The sequence below is a fragment of the Pleurodeles waltl genome, chromosome 11, assembly GCF_031143425.1.
Source record: "Pleurodeles waltl isolate 20211129_DDA chromosome 11, aPleWal1.hap1.20221129, whole genome shotgun sequence".
NCBI lineage: Eukaryota > Metazoa > Chordata > Amphibia > Caudata > Salamandridae > Pleurodeles > Pleurodeles waltl.
In genome coordinates this window covers 920,454,460-920,469,042 of record NC_090450.1, presented here as the reverse complement: position 1 = coordinate 920,469,042, position 14,583 = coordinate 920,454,460, and the positions used below count along the sequence as shown (strand labels likewise).

At 45.3% G+C, this 14,583-nt stretch overlaps 1 protein-coding gene across 14 annotated transcripts in view; it reads left to right on the top strand.

The window, feature by feature from the left end:
- The window catches only part of CLIP1 (CAP-Gly domain containing linker protein 1), a 543,241-nt gene that overhangs the window by 234,825 nt on the left and 293,833 nt on the right, over nt 1-14,583 (top strand). For 12 of the 14 annotated variants that reach the window (XM_069214950.1, XM_069214948.1, XM_069214943.1 and 9 more), the window contains 2 exons: nt 1,800-1,916; nt 7,228-7,285. In XM_069214950.1, coding sequence (XP_069071051.1) covers nt 1,800-1,916; nt 7,228-7,285 — 175 coding nt within the window. The remainder of the gene's footprint in view (nt 1-1,799; nt 1,917-7,227; nt 7,286-14,583) is intronic. The other 2 variants (XM_069214951.1, XM_069214945.1) reach the window with 1 other exon arrangement.

Below are 14,583 nucleotides of genomic sequence, written 5' to 3'. Positions count from 1 at the left end.
CTCCTTCGGTCTCCCCATGGGCCGGGCTCCTTCGGTCTCCCCATGGGCCGGGCTCCTTCGGTCTCCCCATGGGCCGGGCTCCTTCGGTCTCCTCATGGGCCGGGCTCCTCCGGTCTCCTCATGGGCCGGGCTCCTCCGGTCTCCTCATGGGCCGGGCTCCTCCGGTCTCCTCATGGGCCGGGCTCCTCCGGTCTCCTCATGGGCCGGGCTCCTCCGGTCTCCTCATGGGCCGGGCTCCTCCGGTCTCCTCATGGGCCGGGCTCCTCCGGTCTCCTCATGGGCCGGGCTCCTCCGGTCTCCTCATGGGCCGGGCTCCTCCGGTCTCCTCATGGGCCGGGCTCCTCCGGTCTCCTCATGGGCCGGGCTCCTCTGTTCACCCCCAGGGCCGGGCTGGCCCGGGCTCCTCTGGTCCCCCCTATCGGCCGGGCTCCTCTGGTCCCCCCCATCGGCCGGGCTCCTCTGGTCCCCCCCATCGGCCGGGCTCCTCTGGTCCCCCCCATCGGCCGGGCTCCTCTGGTCCCCCCCATCGGCCGGGCTCCTCTGGTCCCCCCCATCGGCCGGGCTCCTCTGGTCCCCCCCATCGGCCGGGCTCCTCTGGTCCCCCCCATCGGCCGGGCTCCTCTGGTCCCCCCCATCGGCCGGGCTCCTCTGGTCCCCCCCATCGGCCGGGCTCCTCTGGTCCCCCCCCCCTGGGCCGGGCTCCTCTGGTCCCCCCCCCTGGGCCGGGCTCCTCTGGTCCCCCCACCCCTGGGCCGGGCTCCTCTGGTCCCCCCCCCCTGGGCCGGGCTCCTCTGGTCCCGCCCCCTGGGCCGGGCTCCTCTGGTCCCCCCCCCCTGGGCCGGGCTCCTCTGGTCCCGCCCCCTGGGCCGGGCTCCTCTGGTCCCGCCCCCTGGGCCGGGCTCCTCTGGTCCCGCCCCCTGGGCCGGGCTCCTCTGGTCCCGCCCCCTGGGCCGGGCTCCTCTGGTCCCGCCCCCTGGGCCGGGCTCCTTTGGTCTCTCCCTGGGCCGGGCTCCTTTGGTCTCTCCCTGGGCCGGGCTCCTTTGGTCTCTCCCTGGGCCGGGCTCCTTTGGTCTCTCCCTGGGCCGGGCTCCTTTGGTCTCCCCATGGGCCGCAGAGCCTCCTCTTGTCCACAGTCTGACTCCTCTTTTGTATTCCATGACATTTGTTGTTTAACTCCAAGTGTAACACCATGTGGTTTGAGAACAGTGTAACATGCTAATTGCCACTTAGTGTGAATTAGAAAAGCCTGTTGAAACATGTTTGGCAAAAAGTTCCTGGAATGAATGACATTCAAGTACAAACAACATTTCATACGGTAATTCCCCATTCCTCCGGCTCTAACTCATAATGGTAGCGTAAAAATGCACTGGGCAATCACAGTGCCCCATGATATTGCATTTCTCGGGTGCGGTATTACTGCATTTGTAATCAAGAGGCCCTTGTAGTTAGGCCCATAGCATTTGAACCTGCAAGTGCTTTGCATAAGTACCAAAATTATTGCTCAAGTTGTTGAGATATCTTCCACAGTACTTTAATTGATTTGCAACTTTAAAATCTACACAGTTTGGGTGTTTCTCTTTTGATAACTCTGTAACTAAATGCCTGACATCAGTTCATTATCTAATCCTAAGCCTATGATGTAGCTCCATAAAAAGGCAAACTTCAAAATGCAATTCTCTTATTTAATTTTTTTAATTTTTTTAATCCTTTTCTTTCAGTGTTATCATTTTTTGTTATTATGTTACCCATGCAATTGTTTTTCATTAATTTATGTTCACATCGTATAATATCCTTGTTAGGCCACTGACTTAGCCATAGAACTACAAGGGCGTGATGAAAAAATTGTAAACCTTGAGAAAAACCTGGAAGCAGTGAGTCAAATCAAAGATTCATTGGAAAAAGAACTGCAGAGCTTAGTAAGTAAATGTTTTTTTCATGAATTATCTGATAGCGTTTAAATACAGTCTTCTTATGGTCTTTGTGACAAAAGTGAGATTTCCATTGAACCTTGAAGTTAATGTCTTGTAGTTGTCTTTCTGAATAGTCATTAATACTTATTTTCAGATGTAGTTTTATTGCAGGGTAAAGGGCACAAGAACATGTTTTAAAAACAACATAGTATATGTGCCATTTTATGTTAGCATGTTTGACTGCACCTGTCTACTTTTTTTGTAGTTTTGAAAAACGGAGTTAGAACTATACTGTTGACATTTTCCTGCTTGATGTCAATTTCCTCTTTTCTTTGCCAGTGCAACCACATTTTGAACTGGTGGATATGGGGAACGCATTAATACTGTGAATGTTACAGTGCTTTTCAATAGATCAGAGGTTCAGTTTATATTCAATTTTCACTTGGTACAACAGGCAGCAGGAAGGACACACAATGTGCCTGAACCCATTGCACATGACCAGTAATATTGACATGTCCAATAATATTTTTCTGCTTGACACGGACTGGTTTGCCCAGTACCTGTGAAGTCCGATGAGCTACTGACTATTTGTACCAAGTGATAAGTTTTCTCAGGCCGCCTCCACCATAAAAAGACCAAATAGACAGACTCTTTGGATGCTGCTATTCTCCTCTGTTCAGTCTAGAGTATCTGATAGAGACTTGTAACCACAGATTCCTTACCTTAATATTATCCCTATGCTTGAGGCTGGATATGAAAATTGAGCAGTACTCCTGCGTGCCAGTAGGTGGTGTAATCCGGCTATGTTTTGGGATCATCTGCGCTGGAAGCGATGTGTACGTGCCTGTACAGGTGCCAGTCATGCACGCTGATATCAGTTCCTTCCTTTCTACACCCGTCAGTGGTGATCTGGAGAGATGCCCCTGGTCAGTTTTGTTTCTGAAAACAATTCTCCTGGTGTGCTAAGGATGTCCCCTAAGAAGCCAGTGGGTTTCAAACCCTGTGGTGTCTGCCAAATGCAGACCCATATTTGGTTTGTCTGTGGTGCTTGGAAGCAGTCCCACGACTCCAAGACCTGCAAGGACTGCCGCATCATGAATTCCAAGGCACTGAATAAATGCTCCCTGAAGCTCCTTGCTGCACGAAGACCCCACGATGTTCAGTATCCCGGTTGCGCAGAAGGTCTTGTGACCACTTGCAAAGCCACTCCACACATTTGTTGTCCCATTCCAAGTTGGTGGATAGGTCCCACAAGCAAAAGAAGTATAATTCGAAGCCTCTTTGACTTCTCCGCACTGGCCCTAATCCTTGAATGAGCACGAGAATGGCAACACCATTCACAGCCTCGCTCCCCCTCAGAGCCTGTTCCTGGGTTGTGTCAGATACTCCCAGAGTTTTCTAGAACCAGAACGACCTACCCGCACTCAAAGAGTTTTATGAGGCAATGCATCTCATATTTGGGCAGCCCTACCTCGACAACTAGCTGTTGAAAGCAGACTCGTCCCAGGCAGTCGTCTCCCACCTCCAGACTAAGGTGAACACCCTGCACTTGCTGGAGTTCATTTTCAACGTGCCGACGTCACACCTGACTCCCTCTCAAATGCTCCCTTTCAATGGAGCTGTTCTGGACACAGGGTGGTTTTGGCCTCTCCTTCTGAACGGTGAGTCCAGGATAAACGGGCTACGATTCTGACTTTATTTAGCCTCCATCCTGGATTTTGGTGAAACTGACTGTGAGGCTGTTGGGCCTCTTGCCCTCCTGCATCCTGCTAGTATGCATGCCTGTTGGCATATGTGGTCTTTGCAGTGGGGCTTGAAATTCCAGTGGGCACAGCATGAGCAGAATCTCTCCGACCTAGTCCAGATCTTTGAGGAAACTACAAAAGCCCTGTAGTGGTGGCTGTCAAACCACGATTGGCTCTGCGGCAGACCCCTCTCTCTTCCCCAGCCAGAGCTGTCTGCAGTGACTGATGAGTCTGGAAAAGGTGGCTGTTGGAGGGCTCTGGTGGATTCAGGGCTCCATAACAGCAAACTGAAACTAGGGAAGGCTAGTGCAGGTGTTCATGGACACCCCCACTGACTGCCATGTGATACTGCAACAAACAGGGTGGGGTAGAGTTGTGGACCCCTTGTCAAGATGCCCTCCATCTCTGGACAATGCTGAAACATTGGGACATTTCCCTGGTGGTGCAACACCTGGCAGTCTCTGAACGCCAGAGCGGACAAACTTGGCCTTCAATGCCTAGCAGGTCACGAATGGCATCTCCATCAGGTGGTGATGCAAGGTCTTTTCCGAAATTGGGTAGAACCTTAGTTAGATCTGTTCGGTACCACAGAGGAAGCGCAGTGTCAGCAAAGATGCAAACTGGAGTTTTCCACGCAGCTCTCACTCAGAGATGCTTTCATCTTGAGTAGAGCTCAGGCCCTTTGTGAGCCTTTTCACCAATACTACTCCTGCCTAGAGGTCTCAAAAAGATCAGGAATAACAGGTCCCATGTAATTCTTGTGGGTCCAGATCGATCACAGAGAGTTAGGTATCTCGAGCTCCTGAGCATGAGCTTCGGTACTCCGATGAGGCTGCCCCTTTGAGAGAATATTCTATTGCAGCAGCAGGTAGGGGTGCTGCACCCAAACCTGTGCACACTCTGCGGTCATGCTTCAGACGTGGGTTGCAACAGTTGAAATCTTTCAACCGTCCCATCTGAAGTTTGTAATGTTATATTGGCAGCTAGATCCTTCCACCAAGATGGTTTACACCTGCTATTGGGACAGATTTGTAACAGGGTGTGCCTCCAAAAATGTTGAATTTCTTTCTGCAGCTTTATCCCACGTTTTGTGTATTCTATCTCCGGCCCGGCAGGGCTCTGCTCTGGTCATTGTCAAAGGTTATTTTCCAGCCGTTTTGGCTTTCTTATGATTGCAGGGCCAGCCTTCTTTGTTTAGATCCCCGTTGTGACTCCTTTCCTACAGACACTCCAACACTTTTTCCTTCTAAAACCATTTATCATGTCACAATGGGATCTCAATCTAGTCTTGACCTTTTTAAATTTAAATGCCCTCTTCAAGCCCCCCCACACAACTGTCCACTCCACTTACTTTCCATCAAAACTGCTGTCCTGGTGATCGTAACATCAGCCAGGATGGTCAGCGAAATGTGAGCACTCTCTGCGCCCTCCCTGCATTACCTTCTACCCAGACAAATTGGTTCTGAGAACTCGTGCCCCCTTTCGAGAGTGATGACTCGGTTTTGATGTGGGTCAAAATATCTCTACCTATCTTTGCTCCACCTCACCCTTTTACAGAAGAGGAGAGACTCTACTGCCTGGCCCCAAAACAAACATTATCGTTCTACATTGATCGAACTGAAGAGTTCTGGATGAACAATCAACTCTTTGTTGGCTACATCAGACAAAGAAATGGAAAGCTGTGCAGAACAGGGCCATCTCATGATGGATAGTTCTCTGCATAAAATTATGCTATGCACTGGCTAAAAAGAAACCACCTCAGTGCTTGCACGCTTAGTCCACTAGAGCGAAAGCTGCGACCATTGTGGTAGCTTGTGTAGTCCCTGTCCTGGGCAGCTGTCATATGGCAATGTGGATGTCTTTGCACACGTTAACCAAGCACTATGCCTGGACAGTCAGGTCCATTGTAAAGGACGCTTTGTCCATTCTGTCCTGCTGGACATGTTGGTCTAATATGTTTGAAGATCTGCCACTGGGGAAGTATTACTTTGGTATCTATTCTAAGGTAAGGAATCTGCTGTTTAGAATTCTCTGTCAGATTAACAATTTACCTTCAGTAACGCCTTAACTGGTAGAGACTCTATGTGGCCACCAGGTACTCAGCCTCCTATCCTCCAAGCTTTACGAATGGGCTCTATGCATAAGATCACCATTCTGAAGCCCTTAGGGCTGCCCACCAGTACATCAGCATCCTTTGTGGCTCTGCACTTCTGGCCTGGAAAGGTTGCAAAAGGAAACTGATGCCGAGGTGCATCTATATTGGCACCACGCACATCACTTCTGGTGCGCATGAAGCCGGCAACTCAAAGCCATCTACAGACATGCAGGGGTACTGCTCAAGCATTTCTGGATCCATTCTGACACCTGGGGATAATTCTTTGATAAGGAATCTGTGGCTAGATAGTCTCTGCCAAATAAGACGTTACCAGAGGTTAGAGATTGTGTTTTGGTCGTAGTAGCTCAGCCTTTGTTTTGGTAGTAGTAGTTCAACCTTTACACAGATGTTGCAAGTGAAGGGGAACTACAGCACCTCCAACATAACCAGGCTAGAATTCAGAAGGTGACTGAGCAATAAAGATGGCTTAAAATTCTGTTTTTCTCATTTGCAGTTCTTCAAAGACTGATGTCAAATGTCAGACTACATCTTAGGACAAAATGCTGCATATTCTTTTACTTTGGGAATTGGTTTTCACTTTCTCTGACTTCAAAGTGAGAGGATTTTGTAAAGTGAACCATGAGACAATCTTGCTGAGGTACAGAGATTGTGAATTGAAAGGCTGTAGGATGTAATTTCTTTCTATCACACAACAACATTAAATACCAGTAAATAAACTGTACACATATTTCAGGATGTCAGCAGTTAGGAAAGCACAAATGGAGATTTTTTTGTAATTAATTTGTGTGATGGGAACAAATATTTTAATAGAATCAAAATTAAGACACTTTGCTTAGTGATTTACAAATAATAAATCTTCATTGAAACTTGATTTTCACACATTGTTTGTGTGCGATATTGTTTTATAAGTAAGAATTACATGCTTGTGCAAATTTAGTGGCTGTTGCTTTGAAAAGTGTGTTGTCTGTAAATTACAGTGCACACCACACTTTGCTTTAGTAATATATTTACAGCAGTATGTTCCAGAATGCACAACCAGCTACATACTACATCCCTATCACTCTCTTGATGAATGCATTTGTTACACTTGTTATTTGTATGAAACTTGGATTTTTCACCACTCCTCCTACTTCAGTAATGTACCATTGATGGCTGCAGCTCTACTCTAAAAAGTGTTCCAGCACCACTGCACCTTTGTGGAACTAATTTATAAGTTGATTCTCTGTCCTGCTTTTCAGACGAGAAGTCACACTTTTGTTTTTCTTGCTGACGTTTGAGACACCCAGGCAACCACTCATATATTTGGTGGTTGCTTAAAGCATCTATCCTCTAATAACAAGGATCCATGTGGACTTGTTCGACATCGTTAACACTCAGACATTTTTTACTGACTTCTTTAAAACATCATCCTTTTTGGAATATTAGCCTTTAACTCTTGAATCTGATTCTGTTTTAGAAAATAACATTTACCAAATCGACAAAAGATGCAGAGTGTCTGCAACTGACTATGCAAGGTAAGGTTTGAATTGTTCAAATGACTAAGAAGTTTTTAGTTTTCCTTTGTTGTAGAATGGTTTGGATTTAGGAGGCTAATAAAACCATTAATTGTGCTTATGCCCTAAGATCTGTTTGACCTGCGTGCAGTGTTATACAGATTTAATTAAAAACAGCCAAACATACAGTGTTTTGTCTATGTTCTAAACTACCTATCCGTTCCTGGTTTCCGTGATCTGATTTCAACCAAAAAACACATATTTACTGCAGTTCTTTGCATTGTGTAGCTAGGTGTAGTCACGACTCAATGCAATCAAGTGTGTTTATCAAAAGGATTTATGATTAGAGTTCTATATGAGTTTTAAGTAAGGTTTGGAAAAAAAAATGTCCATTGTTTCGTCACACGGGCTTCTGGGTCTCAACTGGTTTCTCTGTTGTTGATGGTCCCATGGTGTCGGGGAGAATATACACAGTGTCATTCGGAAGAACATACACCTAACAAAAGGTTGAGGTTCTGGTTCAGCACATTAAAGCCAAAAGAAAAGAAACAGCCTAAATGAACCAAAAAAACAATACCAGGGTTTTTGTCTTCCTCACCCTGTGAACCGTGACATAAAATAAGAAATAAACACGGAGTGGCCGTCAGATATGAGTTAACTAGTTCCCTCCCCTCTCTCCTGACTGTCTCAGTCATGTTGTGCACTTACGAAAGGTAGTTCTCTCTGACGTCACTCCCCAGACCGTGTAGGCAAACTCCTTCACTTGCCTGAGGGGGCGCAGGTGGGATACCAGCTAACAGTATGGTAGCGCCTCGCTCCCTCAGGTTGCCGTCGAGACCCTAATGCTCTTCGTACTTCCCTGGCGACTTCATTTCTGCTTTGCTGGCTTTGTAGTGCTTCGTAATGCTGTGGCTCTGCTCCTCATCTTTTCAATCTTCTGGCTTCATTAGATATTCACACATTGCACATCTAGTTGAGCTACTTTGGCTGCAAATAAAATATTATTTGTGTGCTGTGTTCTTTGCTCTAATACACATTAGAGTAAGGTTTATACTGTCAGAATATTGCTGGCACATCAATATTGCAGGCAAGACAGCAGCCTTTGGACGCTGCTTTGTGCTTTCAGATTTCAAAGCTCCAAAACATTGCCTTTTTATTAGTGGATAGATTTCAGAGGCAAATGCTATTTTCCTTCCAGCCCAAAACACCTTTGCACTTTTCCTGGTCACAATAAAGGAATCTCAAACGAAAATGTGCTGTTAAAAAGCATTGTTATAATGTACTACACCCCCTCTAACTTGGTTGGTTTTTGCTAATATTTAGTGAATGTCTCGCTGTAATTTGAACCAGCATGCACATTCTAGCATTTCCTCCTAAACAGTGGCAAATAATGGTTTTAGATTTAAGGGATTGGTCCAGTGTGAAGTGAAATAATGTTACATCACAACATTAAACCGTTTTTTTAATCAAATATAGAATTTTGTAAAAATAAAAAACAGAAAAGCAAAAAGGGTGAGGACTAAAATAATACCCACTTGTAGATTGTTCACACATTGAAATAGATTTGAATAATAATCATTCAAATGATCACTTACTGTACTTCACACCATAAGTACAGTCAAGAAATGGGTTCAGAGCCATGTTCAGGTTATTGAACTCCTTTTGCCCACAAGTAGTGGATATGGCTATGTTGTTATTGACCAGATGAGCAATTTGGATAGGAGTGCAGCAGTTTATAAAGAATGTGGTTTTGTTCACCTGCTTTTCTCTGAGTGACCTGCTGATCTGATGGAGACTTCTAGTTGCAGATTCCTTACCTTTGAATTTCCCCCAGGTGTCGGATTGGACCCGGACATTTTTCTGAAGAGTACCCCTGCGCGTTGTTGAGTGTCATCGAATGGCTCCGCGTCCATTGTCCGCGTTGTCCATGCTGGAAATGACGTCGCGGTTCCTGTATAGGCGCCACCCCTGACGTGAGTTATTTTCTGTCCGTGCCAGCTAACGTTGATCTGAAGAGAGCTACCCCTCAGTCATTTCTTAACTGCCTTTAAAAAAAAAAAAACTTTTCGTCGAAGATCTTTTTTCAAGTTTTCAACCCCTGGTGCATCAAGGATGTCATCAAGGAAGACCGGGTTCAGGCCCTGCAGTTCCTCTCATCAGGCGATGTCTGTGAATGATCCACCCCTTGTGTGTCTTTGGTACCTGGAGTGCGACCACAACCCGAAGTTGCTCTCCGAGTGTTGAGCTATACATCAAAAGACTTTGAGGGAGAGGTCCCTGAAGCTGATGGCAGCCTGATCCTCGACTTCCCACAAGTCGAGGTCTCTGTTGAGAGGAAGGTCCCAGGATCAGTCAAGGAGTCCTCCATCATCGGTGTACCACTCCAGGTCCTCGGGCGATCCGGTAAGTTGAGGCATTAGAAGTAAATCATTCTTTGACATCTCCTCATCCGTTGGCCCATGAAACAAGGAAGTGTCAACGTTCTAGGCCTCGCTTTGCTGATCCTGTGCCTGGGCAGACTCCGTGCCTTCCCGAATTTCTTGGACCTGGAGCGCCCCCTGCTCATTTCAAAGAGTTTTATGAGGTCATACGCTTCATTTTTGGGCAGACTGACCCCACTGGAGTGCTTTACGGTCCTGTGGAGCCGGAAGGAGCCCTTCGGGTTCCACGCCTGCAGTTTCGGCCTTGGTGCTGAAGGGCACCCATGGATCCAGTCATGGATCTGGACCAGCGTCAGTCGTACCACTCCGACCTTCCTGGATGCTGGTCCTGATGCTGACAATCCAGGCCGCTTCTGTGCCCAAGGGTGATGCCATCCACATTCTTATCTCTGACACAGAGCTGGATAGGCGTCGTATGATGCTGACTCAGACGCTGGCAGGAGCCTTGCCGCCCATGTCAGATCCTGAGCCCCTTTCCTATGGGCTAGGTTATGATGAGAAATGGGAGGGGTCGGAGGATCCTTTAGAATATCAACTTCAAGAACCTGTGGACTGGTGTACAGACTTGGGTGAAGCCAGCTGACTGGATGCTTCTCCAGATACTGGCATGCTTTCTCCCTCTACCATGGCTACTGAGGAGGGAGATTCCTATTTTATTGTGGTGAGAAGAGCAGCCGAGGTCCTGGACCTTGAATTGCCTTCAGTGGCAGTCAGGACTTACCTCCTGACAGAGGTGCTTCAACATGGAGCTTCATCCTCCGAACTCGTGCTCCCTTTTAATGAGGCCCTCACAGATGGTTTACTGGGTACCTGGTCCAAACTCAGCACAGGGTCTCCTGTGGACAGGACAGTTGCCCATCTTTGCCCCGCTCCAGGGGACCCAAGTTTTCTGACACAACACCCCACCCCTGAGAGCTTGGTTATTCAAGCATCCACTTCCTAGGGCGCGTTACTTTCCACACCACGGGTAGGGCATGAAAACAGCTGGATACACTTGGGAAGACGTTTTTTTCTTCCACCGGCCTCGCATTGCAGTCCGTGAAGACCACATGCTTTTTGGGCTGTCTGTATGCTATTTCTGCTTTTTTAAGTTTGTCTGTTCAACCTTCTTTGTTTCAGTCTCCTATTGTACGTAGGTTTGTCAAAGGTCTTACACACTTTTTGACTCCATCCCCATTCATTATTCCCCAGTGGGATCTGAATTTGGTTTTGACATTTCTGATGTGTGCTCCTTTATAGCTTCTCCACAATTGTCCTCTCAGGCTTCTCACTTTGACAACAGTCTTCCTTGTGGCCATTACATACATCTGCCTGCAGGGTGAGTGAGCCGCAGGCATTGTCATCTAAGCTGCCCTACGGTTACAATCTAGACTGAGAAAGTGGTGCTTCGCACTAGGGCTTCTTTTCTGAAAAAAGTGGTTATGCCCTTTCATGTAGGCCTATCCATCACCTTGCCTACCTTTTACGCACCCACTCATCCTTCTAAGGAAGAGGGAAGACTCCACCTCCTCGACTCAAAAAGCCCATTAGCTTTCTTCCTTGGTCGTACAAAAGAGTTCTGGTTGGATGATCAACTATTTGTTAGTTATTTGGATGCGCAGAAAGGTCAGACGGTGCTGAAGCAGGCCATCTTCAAATGGGATGTGTTCTGCATTAAGATCTGCTAGGCATTGGCCAGAAAGCAACCACCTGATGCATGCTCATTCTCCCACTGTTAGCATGTGGAGTTCCAATCCTTGACATCTGTCTGATGACAACGTGGGCTTCTCTGCACATGTTTACCAAACACTACTGCCTTGCAGAGGCGGCTCTTCTGTTATGGGGGAGCACCGTCTTCCTGTAAAACCCACCTACCCCCAGAGCCAGCAGAGAGAAAAGTGAAAAAGTAAAATGATAATAAAAACATTTTAATATCCTTTCATTTTTCGTATGGTGCTAGAATCAGCCGAGTGCAGGGCGGGCCGTTAGGACAGCAGGGAGAGGAGTAGTTACTTATCTTCGCGAAATGCCTTATCTAGTAGATACAATATCTTGTTGCAGATTCCTTACCGACCCTCCCATCCTCCCCACTCTGTAAACTGATTTCTAGGGGTGGCAGGGACTCAGGGCCTTAATTTTGACACAGTAGTCAGTGTTCTTCATGGCTATGTGCTTCTGGTTTGGAAAGGCCTGAAAAGAAACAGATGTCAGTGTGCCAAGGAGGCGCCTATATAGGAACCACAAAATCATATGCGGCACGGATGACGACGGACGTGAAGCGATCACCGCCACCTAATGGCACTTAGGGGTACTGCTCAGAAAATTCTCCAGATCCAGTCTGACGCTTGTATGAAACTCAAGGGTAAGGAATTTGCAAGTAGATATTAACTCTACCAGATAAGGTGTTACCAAAGGTAGCTAACTTGTCCTTCAGTTCCTGGTGGTGATGATACACCAGTGGAAAGATCAAAAAATGTTTGAGGTAACAAAGTGGAGATAACTCAGTTGCATAATTTCTTTTCTTTGTTGAAATTTAGAGGTGGTGGAATTGTTTTGTCTCCTCCGTGGCCATCGATGTCTACAAGTGTAAGTGTAGGTAGTCTTCCAACAATCGATAAACAGCAGACCTATTTTATTAGTCCATTTTCTCTTGTTCTAGTAGAATGAGTTATAATCCTTGGGTGATTATCAGCTGATATTTGGTGTTTTGGCCATATTTTGTGTACGTCATGGCCACTGTATGCAAATAATAGTATATATTTATAGCTATCAGTGATGGTTTTATGAATTGTAAGTTATGTTTTGAACAGGGGCGGAGAAAAGGTTACGAAAGACTAGTACAAACTCTATTTTGTTGGGATTAGATTTAAAGTTGTATGCTGTCTTCCAAGAGTTTTAGCTAGATGAGAAATATCGGGGGTAGAGGGAAGATCGTCAGATAAAGTTCATTGTCATCCCTTTATTGGTAATGTACCAGAATCCTTAATGCTACCTCCCTGATTGTCATAGATCGGGCTTGTGAGTTTGGAGAACTCCTTGGAGAGCATGACTGTGGTGCAAATGCTGCCTTCCTTGATCTGTTCTATTGGTTATTGAGGTAGGATAGGATTCAAACCAGTTTGGGTCATTAACTTCAAAACCAAGGAGGATTCCTAAGGTTTGTATTACGATGTTGTGGTTGAAGGTTTCAAATGCTCTTGATAGAGTAGACTCAACAGTACACCTTAGTCACCATTGTTGAGGAGTTGCAAAGGACCAATGATTATTTCATGATGATGGGTCACTGCTGCACCCAGCTCTGACACTAGCTTGGAAATTATACTGGAGGCTGTTTTCAGTGGCAAACTTTTTTTTTTAACTTGATTGTTAACACAGCTCTAAAGGTTTTTTTTTGTTGCAAGGAATGGAAGGTGGGGACCTGGCCACTAATTATTAAGGTAATCCTGCTCAGCACATGCTTTTTTTGTTCTTTAAAGGGAGGAGAGATGTCTTCTACTTTCAGGCAGTCGAGGAACACACTCTGGAAAGCAAGAGATTTAGTAAGGTTGGCCCATTGCACTACCTGCATAGTTATATCTTTAACGCCGGTTGCTATTTTGAGATCTGAGAAAGGGGTGGATAGTTTAAGTGTAGAGATTTTATTTAAAAGTTTGAATTATAATACTTCTGTGATGATAGGTCTATTGTTTGTTGTTTTACTACACTGTTTTAACCTTTATTGCTTAAGAAGCTGGCTGAATCCTTGCTTTTTGTGTAAAGGTCTTCCACTTTAAAAATAGGACCATGGCTGGTTGATTTAATTTTTTTACATGATTTTATCCTAATCAATTTAGAATTCGATGCAGATAGACAGAACTTTGTAAATATTTTTATAGAACCTCTATCAGAGTGAAGATTTTCTAAATAATTGTCATCATAATATGATGCCAAGTGTGTTCGTTTGTTCTAAGGTAATTTTCTTTTAGCTTTCAGTTCATAATAGTACCTCAAGATCACTTAATTTTATCCTTAAGAGTGGTATAAGCGTTTATAATTTCAGACGTGGTGCTATTTATTGTAACTAGTGTTTGATATGTTTACATTCTGATATTCCGCAGTCCAAGAGATTAGACAAAATTCACGAGCAGCAGTAAGTCTGATATATATTCTTGTTATCTGGAATCTAAATGTTTGTCATTTTTGGCTGGGCATTGCTCACAGGTTTGGAAAAAGACCTTGAATATAGAGTTTATGTCTCCATCTTTCCACTCCAACAGTGGTGTGTTACCTATTCCACAGCCAATTTATTGCTTTTTTCTTATATGGTCTTAACGTTACAAATCCAATGGGCAGCAAAAAGCTTCACAAAACGTATGTTTCAGTGCCATGCATTTTCCCTACAAGCAATAAAACTTGTTATTACAATTTAGCCAATTATGGGTTTTGACAATAACTGTAAATTAATCTTGAATTGTAGTCCTTTAAAAGGTGAATAGCATTCTTTGCTGCAGTCAGTTTGAAAGATTATTTTACCAAATAGGCTGCTTTGCCCTTTGCAAGATCCAAGATTGCTGTTATCAGCTGTAGTTTTGTGCTTTTCAAGAAATGTACAAATATTTCACTTGGCCTTTCTTTTGCACATTAAGCAATAATTATGGATTCAAATTCCACATGCAATTACAATTTGGAATGTTTGTTTCATTGTCTTCATTGTGCTTTTCTCTTAATAGGAACTCGTTTGCAAAGTACTTGAACTAATGAGCCAGTGTAAAAAAAAAAAAAAAAATCTGTAGGTGATAAAATGTAGTTACACATAATTGTAGATTTTGCTGTACAGTTGTTCAGCTAAGGTGCAAGAGCACTCGCCTCATCACCTTTTGAATTGGCTTTTGCATATCTGGCTGTTGAACTATGGTAAAA